Raw genomic sequence first — 19360 nt, 5'->3', positions numbered from 1 at the left:
TATGCATGGAAGTGTGCGTCTCGGTGTGCGAATCTTGTGTATAAATAACCGCTATGTAGTGCAGCCGTGGCTGAGATCCTCGGCCGTGGGCGAACGATAGATTACGTAAAGGTACAACGCACAGACCCACACAGCTCAGAACCCAGTAAGCCTTGAAAATTGCAGTATAATGACCTTACTCTATCAAATAGAATTTATTTATTTTAAACTTAAAACCCACAATTTATCTATATCTATTATTGCTTTAGATTGAGAATGACATTGCTTTTATTAATTAACTGAACGATTTCTTAATTGACACCCAATCGTTTAATCCATAAAAAAACATGTGTAATCAAAACGAAAACAATTCTTGGGTTTGCGGATAAATAAAATCATATATGAGAGACGCAACTCTCGTGTATTAGATAACCCCTGACCGCTAGGTAGTCCAGCCGCGACCATGGTGACGGATTTTCTCGGCCGCGGGCGAGGGAGAGCTTACGTAATGGTACACACCAGCTCTGATTCAAGGTAGATTTTAAATGTATGGAGTTAATAACTAAAATGTAATGCATAGATTTTTTTTAATTCCATATTTTGTGGTTTACTAGAAAAGAAAAACATTATAATTTGTTTTCCAAATCCCGTTTTTAAGGGTTGAGCATTATAAGAACTTAACAACAATGACTTAAACTCCTAAAAAAAAGCACGTATATTCTAAAAAAACAATTCTTATGAATTAATGCCGTTTGTATAAACCAGCATACTTTCTGCGGTGACTTTATGCCAGTTGTACGCGCAAAGACTTTCGTTAACTTGTCAAATGAAAACAGGTACATGTTAACATGTAAAGCTTTTTACACTCATACTACACAAATCACATACAAAATAACATTGTAGCGACCTTTATGAGATCCCAACAAACAACTTTTCCAGCGACAGCCATATCAAAATCCTAACCGTTTTTGAGTTATTAAGCAAACTTTTTTAGGGGCCATTGGCCCTTAATTTAAGGGGCCAGCCCTTTTTTATTGGTGTCAAATGAAAGCCCTCTATATTTTGCACAACTTTTATTCTACATGTCTTAACAAAATATTTTTCGTTTAAAAGATATAAAGGAAAATATGTCTAAATTTTCGCACTTTTTTGAATCCTGTTTTTTGACCCCCTACCTTTTCCTAAATAAAAAACGTAATCTAAAAACAAAAACAGATGTGCACAACTACAATGTCTCTGTTATTCAAATTCGTTGGATTCCCATTCCCTGCTATCATAGTCTCGGAGCCTTTGTCTGGAAACAAAAGGCCCTAAAAATTTTTAAAAGGGGAATAACTCTTTAACGGAAAGGGAATTCTAAATTTTATGAATTGCTTAAGATAGTGTTTTGTAAAGTACATTAGCCCTGAAAATTTGAGCAAAACCCGTTCAGAAATAAGCAAGATATGAAGCCTCAAAGTTCGCGTCTAGGAAGAAAAAAAAAAAAAAGAAAAATAATCTTTCCCGCACAATAATAGAAAGGTCTTCCGTTGGAAACGGAAGACCTTAATGAATACTTTCATTTATCACATGTTTATCTCAATATACGGTGGATATCACTCATGTGATAAATTTTTGATATTCCACTGTGTGTTCTTACGCCACGTGACGTCATAGTTAATCATTACGTTGGTTTAGACGGTTGATTGACGTAGAATGAAAAAGTAAACAATTAATTTAATTGAGGGGCGTTGAGATATAAATTTGAAACATTTATTAAATGTTGTTTCAGTTATTTGTCATGAATTCATAAAAGAATGTTCGAAAATGAATGTCTCTTTGTTAAACTTCAAGGAACTTTTTTTCCATGCGTAACGTTGTTGACGTGTTGTAAATAATGCGTTGTCCGGCTCACAATCACAATTTTTACAGAGTTGGGATTAACAAAATACTTGGTAAAACATGTGATAAAAAGAATCTCTCATGATTTGCGATGGTATATGATTTTTATCCAACTCGTTGTGTGTTTTCTATCCCCTCGCCAAGGCTCGGGGATAGAAAACACACAACTCGTTGGATAAAAATCATATACCATCGCAAATCATGAGAGATCCTACATTTCTTTTTGAGACTGTAGGGAAATACTAGTAAGTCAAACTAATTCGTTTAAAATGATTTCTGTCAGACTGTTTTATCGTTGTAAATTTTAAATTTGATGGCAACTTCCAGCTGAAACTCTTAGTATCTTTATGTGTAACAACACCAGAATTGTGCCATAGTGGATCTCGGATATTCTTTCGATTGTCCATTTATAAATGCATATTCATGGAGAAGAGTTGTTTACTACACTCCGGTAAAAATATCAAGATTTGAAGTTGACGTCAAGCAAAAAGTCAGTATCTTAATTAAAATCATAACAAATCACAAACGGAGAATAAAGACACTAACGCTACAAATTATAAAATATAATTAACCTTAAATAAAATCCATATCAAGAATTATATTAAATGTTGAAAGAATTAAAAAAAAAAGTAATTTTAATGGACTTGTAAACTGCTCGGGATCGAGATCCTTTGAATAATTTAGTCTCCCCCAACTTGATGTTTTGCGTGAAATAATTAATATTTACTTAAATCCAAATATTTTAAATATATATTTCGACTAAAATACAACTTTTTTTATCATATAAAATGCAAAAATAGGTTCTAAATACTTTGAATATGAAAAAATCGCCAGAGTTCTCTAGAGTTCTCTAAAGTTCTCTAGAGTTCTCTGTTTAGTAGTACCCCATATAGAGTGAAGACAGCCAGTCACTAATACATGGCAAGCCAAGGCTCAGAATTGTTTATTCTCATCTCCCCAAGATGAGAAGAAAGGAATTGGATCCTTCACTATACTCTGTCCCGACTCCCAAGATATCCTTGATTCACATTTTGCCTAATTACTCAATATATATAAATACCTCAGGGTTCAAACGATGTTCATTCAAAAGTTAAAAAATTTCAAAGATTTCTCCATTAAAATGCCCCCTCTATAGCTTATCAGGTTTCAATATACGGCTAAAAAATGTGAAAAAAAATCTATTTTTGTTCCTGTGAATTTTTCCGAATGAAAAAAGATAATGTGTCACTGAAGATGTCTTGGAAAATTTCCCTTTAATCGATTTCAATTGCACTTCTTTCACAGGTATGTGTAGTTTTATTAAAAATCGGCCAAATGTGCTACATAAATATCTTGGGACAGACCATAGAGAGGATGACATATGTCAGCAATCAAGCTGTAGGCATTACAAAATTTTTATGAAGTGAATACATTAAGATAAAGCATATGTTCAAATCATTCACCCATCCAGTGGTATGACCAATGCATGAAGGTAAGAGGACCTCGACTTGATTAAGCATTAAAAAGTTACATACATCTTGTGCAAAGATTGTCTTCCATTCTTAATGATGCCGGATGATGCAATTTAGTAAATTTTGAAGTTACCGGTACATAAAATCTTAAAAATCAGAAATGAAAATGTTTAATTCAGCTAAAATGATAGAACATAATAACTTGATGAAATTCCAGGTGACGGAAGACATGGCCTCGGCTGTTGTAGCCCAGCTTCTGTTCCTACAGTTCCAGAACTCCAAGGAGCCTATCCACATGTATATCAACTCCCCGGGGGGGATCGTGACCCAGGGGCTGGGGATCTATGACACCATGCAGTACATCTCCCCACCGGTGGCCACCTGGTGCCTGGGTCAGGCCTGCAGTATGGGGGCGTTCCTTTTGGCAGCAGGTGCCCCAGGGATGAGGAAAGCTCTGCCAAACTCCACAATCATGGTCCACCAGCCATCAGGGGGTGCAGGGGTAACTAGATGTCAGCTCAGTCTGTAGATAACAAACTAGAAACTATATAGATGTCAGCTCAGTCTGTAGATAACAAACTACAAACTATATAGATGTCAGCTCAGTCTGTAGATAACAAACTCGAAATTAAATAGATGTCAGCTCAGTCTGTAGATAACAAACTAGAAACTATATAGATGTCAGCTCAGTCTGTAGATAACAAACTACAAACTATATAGATGTCAGCTCAGTCTGTAGATAACAAACTAGAAACTAAATAGATGTCAGCTCAGTCTGTAGATAACAAACTCGAAATTAAATAGATGTCAGCTCAGTCTGTAGATAACAAACTAGAAACTATATAGATGTCAGCTCAGTCTGTAGATAACAAACTAGAAACTAAATAGATGTCAGCTCAGTCTGTAGATAACAAACTAGAAACTAAATAGATGTCAGCTCAGTCTGTAGATAACAAACTAGAAATTAAATAGATGTCAGCTCAGTCTGTAGATAACAAACTAGAAACTAAATAGATGTCAGCTCAGTCTGTAGATAACAAACTAGAAACTAAATAGATGTCGGCTCAGTCTGTAGATAACAAACTAGAAACTAAATAGATGTCAACTCAGTCTGTAGAACACAAACTACAAATTAAATAGATGTCAGCTCAGTCTGTAGATAACAAACTAGAAACTAAATAGATGTCAGCTCAGTCTGTAGATAACAAACTAGAAACTAAATAGATGTCAGCTCAGTCTGTAGATAACAAACTAGAAACTAAATAGATGTCGGCTCAGTCTGTAGATAACAAACTAGAAACTAAATAGATGTCAACTCAGTCTGTAGAACACAAACTACAAATTAAATAGATGTCAGCTCAGTCTGTAGATAACAAACTAGAAATTAAATAGATGTCAGCTCAGTCTGTAGAACACAAACTAGAAATTAAATAGATGTCGGCTCAGTCTGTAGATAACAAACTAGAAACTAAATAGATGTCAGCTCAGTCTGTAGATAACAAACTAGAAATTAAATAGATGTCAGCTCAGTCTGTAGATAACAAACTAAAAATTAAAAAGATGTCGGCTCAGTCTGTAGATAACAAACTAGAAATTAAATAGAAGTCGGCTCAGTCTGTAGATAACAAACTAGAAATTAAATAGATGTCAGCTCAGTCTGTAGATAACAAACTAGAAATTAAATAGATGTCAGCTCAGTCTGTAGAACACAAACTAGAAATTAAATAGATGTCGGCTCAGTCTGTAGATAACAAACTAGAAACTAAATAGATGTCAGCTCAGTCTGTAGATAACAAACTAGAAATTGAATAGATGTCAGCTCAGTCTGTAGAACACAAACTAGAAATTAAATAGATGTCAGCTCAGTCTGTAGATAACAAACTAGAAATTAAATAGATGTCAGCTCAGTCTGTAGATAACAAACTAGAAATTAAATAGATGTCAGCTCAGTCTGTAGATAACAAACTAGAAACTAAATAGATGTCAGCTCAGTCTGTAGATAACAAACTAGAAATTAAATAGATGTCGGCTCAGTCTGTAGATAACAAACTAGAAATTAAATAGATGTCGGCTCAGTCTGTAGATAACAAACTAGAAATTAAATAGATGTCAGCTCAGTCTGTAGATAACAAACTAGAAATTAAATAGATGTCGGCTCAGTCTGTAGAACACAAACTAGAAACTAAATAGCTAGATGTCAGCTCAGTCTGTAGATAACAAACTAGAAATTAAATAGATGTCGGCTCAGTCTGTAGATAACAAACTAGAAATTAAATAGATGTCGGCTCAGTCTGTAGATAACAAACTAGAAATTAAATAGATGTCGGCTCAGTCTGTAGATAACAAACTAGAAACTAAATAGATGTCGGCTCAGTCTGTAGATAACAAACTAGAAACTAAATAGATGTCGGCTCAGTCTGTAGATAACAAACTAGAAATTAAATAGATGTCAGCTCAGTCTGTAGATAACAAACTAGAAACTAAATAGATGTCGGCTCAGTCTGTAGATAACAAACTAGAAATTAAATAGATGTCAGCTCAGTCTGTAGATAACAAACTAGAAATTAAATAGATGTCAGCTCAGTCTGTAGATAACAAACTAGAAATTAAATAGATGTCAGCTCAGTCTGTAGAACACAAACTAGAAACTAAATAGCTAGATGTCAGCTCAGTCTGTAGATAACAAACTAGAAATTAAATAGATGTCAGCTCAGTCTGTAGATAACAAACTAGAAATTAAATAGATGTCAGCTCAGTCTGTAGATAACAAACTAGAAATTAAATAGATGTCAGCTCAGTCTGTAGATAACAAACTAGAAATTAAATAGATGTCAGCTCAGTCTGTAGATAACAAACTAGAAATTAAATAGATGTCAGCTCAGTCTGTAGATAACAAACTAGAAATTAAATAGATGTCAGCTCAGTCTGTAGATAACAAACTAGAAATTAAATAGATGTCGGCTCAGTCTGTAGAACACAAACTAGAAACTAAATAGCTAGATGTCAGCTCAGTCTGTAGAACACAAATTAGAAACTAAATAGATGTCAGCTCAGTCTGTAGATAACAAACTAGAAACGAAATTATTTTTGGATTTTTAATCATGAGCCTACTTGTTTGAAGCATGTTCTTGCAGATACAGTACATTTATGTATAAGTATAGTTTTCTTTTGCTATAAAATGGTGATAATTGTTGCTTTACAATTTGAAGATAGTATAAGAATTATCTTCACACGAGAGAATAACCGGAGAAAATGATGCAACAATGAATAACTTATTATCCAATTTAAATGTGTGGTCATTACATGTTTATATGCCACAAAACTCAAACTGTTGATTCTATAGCTCTATTATTACATTATGAGTATGCATTACAGTGGATGTTTATACATATTATATTTTTTCTTAAGAAGGAAGCTGAATAGTGACAGATTGATAACGGTTAATCGGTTTGATAATTCCAGGGACAAGTGACAGACATACAGATTCAGGCAGAACATTTACAGAAAATGAAACGCCGACTAAACGAGTTATACGTCCACCATACCAAGATGCAGTATGATGTTGTAGGTAAGACATCATTTGTCTCTCTAGCAATAATGTTGTAGGTAGGACATCGTCTTTCCAACAATGATTTTATGGGTAAGACATCAATTGTCTCTCCAGCATTCATTGGTAAAGTAGTCAATTATTACATCTGTTATTAAGTTACTGATAAGGAGATCAGGGAGAGGATATATACAGGCTATGCCTTTTTTCATTAAAATATGTTTAAATTAAGTTAGTGATAACATAGATTTTATTCTATATTTACAGAACAAATGATGGAGCGAGACAAGTACCTCACCCCACAAGAAGCCAAAGAGTTTGGACTCATTGACCAAGTCCAGGAAATATCCCCGGTCCCTACCCCTAGCAAGTCCTAGCACCCCCTGACATGAGGCAGAGTATGTGTTCAGAAGTGAATGTGTGTTATCTTTTTATATCTATTACAAATAAATTGCGTATATGTACTTCACAAAGTTTCTGACTATTCTTTTGAAACTTTAAAGGGGCATAATTACGATTTGAGTTAAGAAATTTAATTTTATTTTAAAATTTTTATTAATTCACATGTCATAATTATAATACTTGACAAAAGTATTTTTAATGGTCAGCCAAAATTTGAAATGTCTGAAGCTCACAACTCTTTGTAATGTAAATAAAGCATTTAAAACCATTAAATACTACATTGCAGTAATAAAATTTGAAAGCTCTAACTTAAAAGTGTTACCACAGCCCTTGAATTCTATGGATGTAATAAGCTACATGGTTTCCTTGCTATGGTAGAAAATTAAAAGCATACATTGTTTTTTGTATGAAGCAAGCTTTCATAGAGTTTTTGTGTGGAAATCTTTTCGCAATCAATTACATGTACAAGTTCTGGTAATATATCAAGAAGTTAGTTATAATTATTCTGAAATAATAATTACATGTATCATGAAAGAGGTGAAACCATTGACTCATTAAGTCTCTTGGTGATTGAATTGATTATTGAAAACAAATAGATTCAAATATTTGCAATATTTTTGAACAAGAACAGATATGACAACAGAAATCAAATTGGTTCAGTGTATAGAGATGTACCAGCATACATTTGCTAACCCCTTCACAACACAGATTAATCAGTGCATTGTAACATTCAGGAAATCTGATAATCCATCAATCACTGAGATCTGATAATCCACACAATCACTACGATCTGTTCATCCACACATGAATCCTGCGTTAGCCACAGCATCACACAATCACTTGAAGACCAGCTTGCTCTGTTTGGAGTTAGGGACGCGCTGGTAGCAGAGCTTCTTCTGACTGGGGCCTGCAAGTACAATAACATGGAGACAGTGGGCTCTGTTTTGTATGGAAGAGAATTTAATATCAGCCAGGATTTGTAAAATTATGGGATACCTTGAGAGATTTTCCAGCTCTGAAAGTTCTCCAAGTCCTGCAAACACACCGAAAGAAAATATTGCTGTTATAGATAAATGCTTATAATATGGATATACCTGTATCATAACAGGAATAAGATCCTTTAAGAATTTGCAAGTTTCTAATGAAAGAAACAAAAAAATATCATCAAAATATCTGGGTTAGTGTAGTAAGTATAGATAGTGGTAATTGTAGATACCTGTATTGGTTCAAACTCGTACTCCATATCCATTGGAGGAGAATCATATCCCGGCCACCTCTCCTCCTCCCCTCTCTTAGTACGGTTCTGCCGGCCATTGTGTATAACCTCCTCCCCTCCTTCAATACAGTTTTGTTGGCCACTGTGAAAAGGGACGTAATCTTGCCTGGTCCTCAAAGTTACACGTGTTGATTCCACAACAGAGTCATTTCCCTGAGTGTTAGGTATGTGCTGATTTCTCTGAGTGTTAGGTAAGTTATATTGACATGGGGTGCTGGAACTGTCATGTGATGGGATGTAAGTCTGTCTACAGGGAGGCAGCCACTCTGTCTGTTGTGTTGTTTCCTTGCTGTCCACTCGCTGATCGCTGTCTACATTGTCCATGAAGTCATTACAGTCAGTGTACCGACAGTGACTCAGAGAGTGGTGTCTATACGGCTCGGACAGCTGACTGTCTGTAGTCCACCGACCCTGATCTGTCCCCACCCCCCTCTTAACCGAGTCATGATTACTTGAATGAATCCATCCTCCCTCCCGACTCTCTCTATACTGTGTCATTCCTTGTTTCCGGTGGTTGGACAATAATGCTTCTTTAGAAAGCTCAGCACTGGGTATCTCCTCAAGCACTGGATTAGCCACCAGGGGAGTTTTGTGTTGAGCAGTAGTGGTTTGTTGAGCACTGTGTGGATTAGTGGTTAGTTGAGCTGTCACTCCTGAAAAGTTGAGGTTCTGATTCTGTGAATTCATCGAGGGGGGTATTACTGCATCTTGGATTTCATGATCAGGGGTCACTACAACAGAAAACTACATGTATTGCAATGTATCATAATGCCAATATCTACACTCTTTGGTTAGAAGAACCAGGGATGAACAACTTTGATTTGTTATGAGAATTATTTTTATATCCCGTAAGTTAAAAAGTAAAGGGGAATTGAACTAACTTTGCTGTAACTAAGTTATACTTGATAGCTTTGACTTGCTGCAGTGGGATCTTTCAGTTATGGCATAGAGCAGCATTCTTACCCTGAGACTTGGGCTGTCTGAGTGGCCTAGCCAGGCCAATGCTCACTTTTCTAGGGCCTGTTCTAGGAAAGATCCTGTCACTGGCCGTCATGGCGGCCTGCTTCAGCAGCTGTCGAGTTGTGGCGATCAGATTGTCCTGAAAGTCCACCGATTCTGGCTGTGCCTCATCACAGACTATGTACGACACTGGTGGGTTGTTCACAGTGCAGGTGTGAATCCTCCCCGAGTCTTCCTCTGCCAGGTGTACAGGATCATGTTTCCTAGGACCACTACCACTACCACTACCACTACCAACATGGTACAAAACTTCAGGAGCATAAGAGTTCACTCTAGTATTAGGACTGCATTCAACACTTTGAAAATCCTGATACATGTGACTAGCTGGAATATCTCCAATGTCTTCCGTAAATAGGTCCTCTGGGGTGGGAATCCTCTGAGAGAATGACTGAATTTGCTCAAAACTCTTTGTACTGAAGTTAGGAATTTCTTGAGTGGTAGATTTTGAAGTTAAATTGTTTTTTGCTGTATATATTGCAGTATCTTGCATGCACCAGTTTTCTTCAGAGTTGACAGTATTATTTTGCTCTAATTGTGTCATGTTATGATGATTTCTCAATGGTGCATGTACCAGTGTGTTAACTCCCTGAGTTTGCTTGAGTGGGGACTGATTCTCTTCTGAATCTCCCCTTTCATCAAGTGCTTGCCTGCTAACAACCCTCCCGAGCTCCTCTATATAGGAGCTCTCTTCTTGCTCAAACCCTGTCTGAGCCCGAACAAACTCATTTGGAGATTCCGAGTTGCAGCTGTGAGCGAGAGTATCAGTGGTGTAGTCCGAGTCTTCCTGGGGGAGCAGGGCACCAGTGTTAATGTGTACGTTGTTTGGAGGGTTACGTGGCTGACAACTACTAGTCCTGACAGGGGCAGCTAACTGTTCCTCAGGACGGAGTGGTTCCTGAGTGGCCCCCTCCTGACTATCCCAAAACAAGGTGTGTCTGTCTGTGGGGAGGGGGGAGGTACCGTTTATCTCCCCACTGACCTGTACAGGTTCTTCCAAGAGTTTTCTCCCTTGCACACATTGCTCTGTCCTCAGTTTGGCCAGAGCTTCATAAAACATCTAGATAATATAAAAATGGATTGTGAATGTTCATGGCTTTTGTGGGTAACCCTTGCCCATGATTTTTCATCCCAACAAACCTATACACAATCATTTGTTTAATATTTTATTAAAATTATCCTGTTTATTCTACCAATACAATTAAATCCCCATGAACCAGGACAAATTTTGGATACCCAAAAACATTGACCCTCAAAAATAAAAATGATTCCACAGGATTGTTTGCTGTTACCACTCCTACAGCAGACTCAGACAGACCTGTATGATCCTCCTGGGAGTGCTGGGGAACAGCCGGGCCAGCTGATGGGGGTGGAGATCAGTGATGGACTGTAGGGATAGGATCTGAAGCATTTTCTGTGCACTGCAAGCAAAACAGACACTGATAGACACTGCAAACATGATGGACACTGTAAATAATTATAGACACTACAAACAAAATAGACAGTGCAGACATAACAGACAGTGCAGACAAAATAGACACTGCAAACACAATAGACACTACATACACAATAAACACTGCAAACACAATAGACACTGCAAACACAATAAACACTGCAAACATAATAGACACTACATCCACAATAGACACTACATACACAATAGACAATAGACACTACATACACAATAGATACTACATACACAATAGACACTGCAAATACAATAGACACTGTAAACACAATAGACACTGCGAACACAATAGACACTGCAAACACAATAAACACTGCAAACATAATAGACACTACATACACAATAGACACTACATACACAATAGACACTACATACACAATAGACACTGTAAACACAATAGACACTACATACACAATAGGCACTACATACACAATATACACTACAAACACAATATACACTGTAAACACAATAGACACTGTAAACACAATAGACACTGTAAACACAATAGACACTACATACACAATAGACACTACATACACAATAGACACTGCAAATACAATAGACACTGTAAACACAATAGACACTGTAAACACAATAGACACTACATACACAATAGACACTACATACACAATAGACACTAAATACACAATAGACACTATAAACATGGCCCATTCTTTTACTTATCTGGTGTAGTGAATACATACAAGATGGGATTGATGCAAGGAATTGCAGTCAGAAATTCTTCCTCCTACAATAAAAGACAATTAAAACATTAAATCAGTTAAATTTACAATTCATGTATTTGAAAATTAAGTATCATAGTCTTTAAATTAGCCCCAAAAAATGGTTAAATTTTTTATTAGTATGTAAAAAGTTGATTATGTGAGCTACATTTCAATTAATGATACTGGTAAAAATGATCATATATGTAGTATCTTAAATTCTAAATGATAAGTAAATGCATCATGTAAATGCAAGATAACAACAATAATTAAAGCTGAATAGGGAAGTTCTCCATTATTTGTCAAAAACATGGTCCAGATGTTCAAAGAGAGATCTAGAGAGCATCCATTTCCAGATGAGAATAGGAGAAAACAGAAAAAATAGACAACATCAGGGAAGAAAGAAAATGGGCAAATAAAAGGGTACACTGAACACAGAGGCAAACATGTAAAGCAGCCATTGAACATCTGGACGAGAGAGGAGTAACAAGGAGTAGTGATACAGGCAGTGGGCAGATGTAGAAGCCACCTTGTGTGTAGGCTCTACTATACAGCAGGAGGAAGTGTCCTGGTCAATGCCACGATGCTATACCTTGGAGGGTGAGGCGATGCTATACCTGGGAGGGTGAGGCGATACTATACCTGGGAGGGTGAGGCGATGCTATACCTGGGAGGGTGAGGGGGTGCTATACCTGATAGGGTGAGGTGATGCTATATCTGGGAGGGTGAGGTGATGCTATACCTGGGAGGGTGAGGTGATGCTCTATCTGGGAGGGTGAGGGGGTGCTTTACCTGGGAGAGTGAGGTGATGCTATATCTGGGAGGGTGAGGTGATGCTATACCTGGGAGGGTGAGGGGGTGCTTTACCTGGGAGGGTGAGGCTGCCATCCAGTTCTGGTCATCTGTCGTCAACACGAGCCGACACACACGGATCACCATCTCTGCCGTCTTCTGTAAGTCATCACTGGTCACTACCTTATGAACAAACGCAGTAATCTTCAATGCTTTCATAATCATATCTCAGAAACAAGATAATTAAACCTTCTACATGTATCAGTAATGAAAAAACGCAGAACTCCTAAATGCATATAGGATAATTAAGAAGGCTCATTGGTTGTGGCCATTTTTAGTCTTTAGATAATTAAAAGTGCCATTTCTTGACTATAATAATATCCTTGACGAGAAGAGCTCTATATAAAGGAATAGGAAAACTAAGACTCAAATTTTGAAGCCAAAGTATTTCAAATTTTTCTGTACTAAGTGGGGCCTGCAGTTTATGGCTAAAAGTATCAGATCTAAAAATTAAGGAAAGATCTGATTGATAATTTGTTGACCCTCCAGCCTCCTGTAACAGTACTAGTTAATGGTCAAAGATTTTTTATCCATCAGTCTTTTTTCACACACTGACTCGTCTGTTGTCATCTCACCTTAAACTGTAGATCAGGGACTTTGGACACAGCTCGGCCTAGGAAGAAATTCAGCTTTTGTTGGTGCTGTCTTAGCTTCAACCTAGCAAAGAAATAACAAGTACAGGGAAACATGGATAAACCAAACTCATTAGGGCCGAAGAGGAAAGGGTTGTATGGTGATCATAATATTGCTGCACCATTGATAGAAGTTATACAAAGTCCATGAGTTTTACTATATAGGTTCAATATTGGAATAAGGTCCTTTTATAATATCTCTGAGGACCAGACTTACAGTGGCTGGGTAAAGTTGTGGGTGCTGCCAATTATAAGGATGTCTCTGAACTGTTGGGCGAGGAGGGAGAGTACTCTCAGTAAGGGAGAGAACTCTGTCCCTATGGCTGACACATCATACATCACTACAGCAGTCAGCTCGTCAATCACAATGTGTGGGAGGGTCAGCCCCGCCCAACAGCTTCTGTACAGACAGGTCACTCCATATCTAAAAGTCACCAAATGTTAATATCAAGTAGACCCATATCTGTTAAATATGAGAGCTTTTCTGTATTTGACTTACTTGGATTCTAATATATGGACAAAGTTTTTTGGCACTGCTTTGGAGCATACTATAGTTACGTTGAATTGTGTTATACTTATAGCTGAAATAAAAATAAAATTGAAATTCATCAAGGATTCATAAAGAGTTCAGAGTAAAACTAAATCAAGCTTTCATATGAGAGAAAGAAAAATATACATAAATAGAGGAACAAATGTCTCCTGTACAGTAAAACAATGGGATAATGATTGAAGTACTTACAATATACTGACTTGTACCATTAGTGGTAAGAGAAGTGTCTGTTGGAGATGTTCTGTGTACTGACCTTTACCATTAGTGGTAGGAGAAGTGTCTGTAGGAGATATCCTGTGTACTGACCTGTACCATAAGTAGTAGGAGAAGTGTCTGTAGGAGATGTTCTGTGTACTGACTTGTACCATTAGTGGTAAGAGAAGTGTCTGTTGGAGATGATCTGTGTACTGACCTTTACCATTAGTGGTAGGAGAAGTGTCTGTAGGAGATGTTCTGTGTACTGACCTGTACCATTAGTGGTAGGAGAAGTGTCTGTAGGAGATGTTCTGTGTACTGACCTGTACCATTAGTGGTAGGAGAAGTATCTGTAGGAGATGTCCCATGTACTGCTCTGTACCATTAGTGGTAGGAAAAGTGTCTGTAGGAGATGTCCCATGTACTGCTCTGTACCATTAGTGGTAGGAAAAGTGTCTGTAGGAGATGTTCTGTGTACTGACCTGTACCATAAGAGGTAGGAGAAGTGTCTGTAGGAGATGTTCTGTGTACTGACCTTTACCATTAGTGGTAGAAGAAGTGTCTGTAGGAGATGTTCTGTGTACTGACCTGTACCATTAGTGGTAGGAAAAGTGTCTGTAGGAGATGTTCTGTGTACTGACCCGTACCATTAGTGGTAGGAGAAGTGTCTGTAGGAGATATCCTGTGTACTGACATGCACCATTAGTGGTAGGACTGGAGTAGGAGAAGTATCTGTAGTAGATGTTTTGTGTACTGACCTGTACCATTAGTGGTAGGAGTAGAGTAGGAGAAGTGTCTGTAGGAGATATCCTGTGTACTGACATGCACCATTAGTGGTAGGACTGGAGTAGGAGAAGTGTCTGTAGTAGATGTTTTGTGTACTGACCTGTACCATTAGTGGTAGGAGAAGTGTCTGTAGGAGATATCCTGTGTACTGACATGCACCATTAGTGGTAGGACTGGAGTAGGAGAAGTGTCTGTAGTAGATGTTTTGTGTACTGACATGTACCATTAGTGGTAGGAGAAGTGTCTGTAGGAGATGTTCTGTGTACTGACCCGTACCATTAGTGGTAGGAGAAGTGTCTGTAGTAGATGTTTTGTGTACTGACATGTACCATTAGTGGTAGGAGTAGAGTAGGAGAAGTGTCTGTAGGAGATGTTCTGTGTACTGACTTGTACCATTAGTGTTAAGAGAAGTGTCTGTTGGAGATATCCTGTGTACTGACATGTACCATTAGTGGTAGGAGAAGTGTCTGTAGGAGATATCCTGTGTACTGACCTGTACCATTAGTGGTAGGAGAAGTGTCAGTAGGAGATATCCTGTGTACTGACCTGTACCATAAGTAGTAGGAGAAGTGTCTGTAGGAGATGTTCTGTGTACTGACCTGTACCATTAGTGGTAGGAGAAGTGTCAGTAGGAGATATCCTGTGTACTGACCTGTACCATAAGTAGTAGGAAAAGTGTCTGTAGGAGATGTTCTGTGTACTGACTTGTACCATTAGTGGTAAGAGAAGTGTCTGTAGGAGATGTTCTGTGTACTGACCTGTACCATTAGTGGTAGGAGCGGAGTAGGAGAAGTGTCTGTAGGAGATGTTCTGTGTACTGACCTGTACCATTAGTTGTAGTAGCGGAGTAGGAGAAGTGTCTGTAGGAGATGTTCTGTGTACTGACTTGTATCATCAGTGGTAGGAGAAGTGTCTGTAGGAGATGTTCTGTGTACTGACCTGTACCATTAGTGGTAGGAGAAGTGTCTGTAGGAGAAGTGTCTGTAGGAGATGTTCTGTGTACTGACCTGTACCATTAGTTGTAGTAGCGGAGTAGGAGAAGTGTCTGTAGGAGATGTTCTGTGTACTGACTTGTATCATCAGTGGTAGGAGAAGTGTCTGTAGGAGATGTTCTGTGTACTGACCTGTACCATTAGTTGTAGGAGTAGAGTAAGAGAAGTGTCTGTAGGAGATGTTCTGTGTACTGACCTGTACCATTAGTTGTAGGAGCAGAGTAGGAGAAGTGTCTGTAGGAGATGTTCTGTATAATGACCTGTACCATTAATGGTAGGAGAAGTGTCTGTAGGAGATGTTCTGTGTACTGACCTGTACCATAAGTAGTAGGAGAAGTGTCTGTAGGAGATGTTCTGTGTACTGACTTGTATCATCAGTGGTAGGAGAAGTGTCTGTAGGAGATGTTCTGTGTACTAACCTGTACCATTAGTTGTAGGAGCAGAGTAGGAGAAGTGTCTGTAGGAGATATCCTGTGTACTGACCTGTACCATAAGTAGTAGGAGAAGTGTCTGTAGGAGATGTTCTGTGTACTGACTTGTATCATCAGTGGTAGGAGAAGTGTCTGTAGGAGATGTTCTGTGTACTGACCTGTACCATTAGTTGTAGGAGCAGAGTAGGAGAAGTGTCTGTAGGAGATGTTCTGACGCTCACACAGCTCCGAGAACCTGTTCCCCTCGTACTCCAGCACGAGACAAAACTGGGACCATGGAAAGTCTGACCCGATCTGCTCCTCCTGTAGCAGCATGCAGTTACAGTGGTCCAAACTACAAGAGAAGTCAGTGTTCGGCCAATTCGTCGACTTTAGTACACTGCTTTACACTGGAAACTCCAGACTGGCATGTTTTCCCAAATTTGGGGGGGGGGGGGGGGGGGGGGGGGGGTTATATCAGTATATCAACCATCCCAATCAAAAGCATCCTCCTATTATATTAAACAACTAACAATGACATTCCAAATTTACACTTAAATACATAGTTCTTCAAGAAAAAACCAGAACAAATACCTCCAGGTCAAGCTGGGGTGTCAGGCACCTGAATTATGGATACAGATTTTTCTTTTACTGTGGGATTAATTCTTACCACCAATATAAAAAAAATACATTTACACAAAAGTAAATATTATTATATCTGAAGAGGCCAGTCACTATAACATGAGAAAAGTGTGAGATGAATATACCAATAAAGATATAAATAACATATCTACAATAGATCATCCCTGCTAAAAAAGGAAGGAGGTTAGGAACCATGCTTCAGGTGCCTGTGGCTGGGGTGACTGGTGAATAGTTCAGTTCATTGTAAAACTTACTTGTCTAGAACACTCTGGCAGTTTCCTGTGACCTGGATGTGAACTTTGACCCCATCTACCCTCTGTAGATTGTGCCCCAGTGTGCTGACCAAACTGTCCAGGTCTTTACTCAAAATCACTAGAATCTGAGTTTGATTTGTACAAATGTATCTCAGTACATGTATAATAAAGTAAAATATATTTTGAATGATAAAGTACATATGCAATTAATAAATTAAAATTTTTATTTTGGGGTAAAATTGCAGTAATATATTTGTACCCTGGCCATGATCTGACCTCCATTTATTAAGTTCTACCTTTATACTATTTTCCAGTAAGTTTTTTTAGCTCACCGAGACGAAGTCAAGGAGAGCTTATGCTATACCCTCGGCGTCGGCGTCGGCGTCCGGACCTGGTTAAAGTTTTTGTTGCAGGTCCTGTATCTAAGCTATTACTTGTCCTATCTTCACCAAACTTGCATGGATGATGCATCTGGACCTACTTATGGACTTGAAAGACTTGGATGCTGAATCTGGGTCCTAAATTTCAGATGCTGGAGGAGGTTAAGGTTGTTGGACCAGGTTAAAGTTTTTGTTGCAGGTGCCCTTTGATAGCAGTATCTTAGTTACTGCTGGTCTGTACTTCACCAAACGTGCATGGATGGTGTGCCTTATGATACTGATGCACCAGACAGGCTTGAGTGCTGAATCTGAGCTATAAGTTTCGGATGCTGGAGGAGGTTAAGGTTTTTGGAGCAGGTTAAAGTTTTTGTTGCGGGTGCCCATTGATAGCAATATCTAAGTTACTACTGGTCCTAACTTCACCAAACTTGTATGAATGATACGTCTTATGATACTGATGCACCTGACAAGCTTGAATGCTGAATCTGAGCAATAGGTTTCGGATGCTGGAAGAGGTTAAGGTTTTTAGAGCTGGTTAAAGTTTTTGTTGCAGGTGCCCTCTGATGATTAATCTTAGTTACTACTGGTCCTAACTTCACTAAACTTGTATGGATGGTGTGTCTTATGATACTGATGCACCTGACAGGCTTGAATGCTGAATCTGAGCAATAGGTTTCGGATGCTGGAAGAGGTTAAGGTTTTTAGAGCTGGTTAAGTTTTTGTTGCAGGTGCCCTCTGATGATTATATCTTAGTTACTACTGGTCCTAACTTCACCAAACTTGTATGGATGGTGCGTCTTATGATACTGATGCACCTGACAAGCTTGAATGCTGAATCTGAGCAATAGGTTTCGGATGCTGGAGGAGGTTAAGGTTTTAAGAGCTGGTTAGATAAAGTTTTTGAAACAGGTGCCCTCTGATGATGATATCTTAGTTATTACTTGTCATTACTTCACCAGACTTCCATGGATGGTGTGTCTTATGATACTGATGCACCTGACAGGCTTGAATGCATAGTCTGGTTTCGGATGCTGGATAAAGTTAAGTTTTTAGGAACAGGTCACATGTTTAATAGATGATAGTACTATTTCAAACTTGCATAGTTGATTTAACTGTAATATGAATGAATCGCAGAGGTAGCTTCAGATGCAGAGCTTGATCTCCATTATCAAGGATGCTAAAAATAAATCTTAGTTATTACTGGTCCTAACTTCACCAAACTTGAATGGATGGTGTTGTGTCTTATGATACAGATGCACCTGACAGGCATGGATGCTGAATCTGAGCCATAGGTTGCGGATGCTGGAGGAAGTTAAGGTTTTAATTGCTAGTGCCCTCTGATGATGATATCTTAGTTATTACTGGTCCAAACTTCACCAAAATTGCATTGATGATGCGTCTTATGATACAAATGCACCTGATGGGCTTGAATGCTGAATCTGAGCCATAGGTTTCGGATGCTGGATGAGGTTTAGTTTTTTGGAACAGGTCACATGTTTTATAGATGATAGCTTGCATAGTTGATTTAACTTTATTATAAATTAAATGCAGAGGTTGCTTCAGAAGCAGAGCCTGATCTCCATTATCAAGGATGCTAAAGAAATATCCTACCTCACTCAAACCAGCTCGATAGATAGATGTGTTTGTTGATAAATGATATAACATGATTCCTATGATAAAGTATTGTATGATATGAAACAATATTGTTTGATATGATACAATATGATATCATATGTTATATTATAAAAAGTTATACGATACGATATGATATTGTATCATTTTTTTGATATTTTATGATATGATTATGTATCATGATATTGTTATGTATAGTATTGTATATTATGATACAATATTGTATAATATTATATTGTATTTTTAATTTATTATTTTATCACATGATACAATTACATAAGATGTTGCAAAA

At 37.9% G+C, this 19360-nt stretch overlaps 1 protein-coding gene across 1 annotated transcript in view; it reads right to left on the bottom strand.

The window, feature by feature from the left end:
* LOC128167820 (uncharacterized) overlaps nt 1-19360 on the bottom strand; it is a 57676-nt gene that overhangs the window by 26263 nt on the left and 12053 nt on the right. The window contains exons 15-25 of the mRNA XM_052833746.1: nt 17057-17181; nt 16340-16515; nt 13727-13808; nt 13445-13651; nt 13171-13252; nt 12611-12718; nt 11726-11769; nt 10872-10974; nt 9500-10613; nt 8477-9267; nt 3578-3765 (exon numbers count right to left, since the gene is read on the bottom strand). Of these exons, the coding sequence (XP_052689706.1) occupies nt 3578-3765; nt 8477-9267; nt 9500-10613; nt 10872-10974; nt 11726-11769; nt 12611-12718; nt 13171-13252; nt 13445-13651; nt 13727-13808; nt 16340-16515; nt 17057-17181 (3020 nt within the window). The remainder of the gene's footprint in view (nt 1-3577; nt 3766-8476; nt 9268-9499; nt 10614-10871; nt 10975-11725; nt 11770-12610; nt 12719-13170; nt 13253-13444; nt 13652-13726; nt 13809-16339; nt 16516-17056; nt 17182-19360) is intronic.

This window comes from Crassostrea angulata, chromosome 10 (genome assembly GCF_025612915.1).
Source record: "Crassostrea angulata isolate pt1a10 chromosome 10, ASM2561291v2, whole genome shotgun sequence".
Taxonomy (NCBI): domain Eukaryota; kingdom Metazoa; phylum Mollusca; class Bivalvia; order Ostreida; family Ostreidae; genus Magallana; species Magallana angulata.
This window is presented reverse-complemented; position numbering and strand designations above follow the sequence as displayed.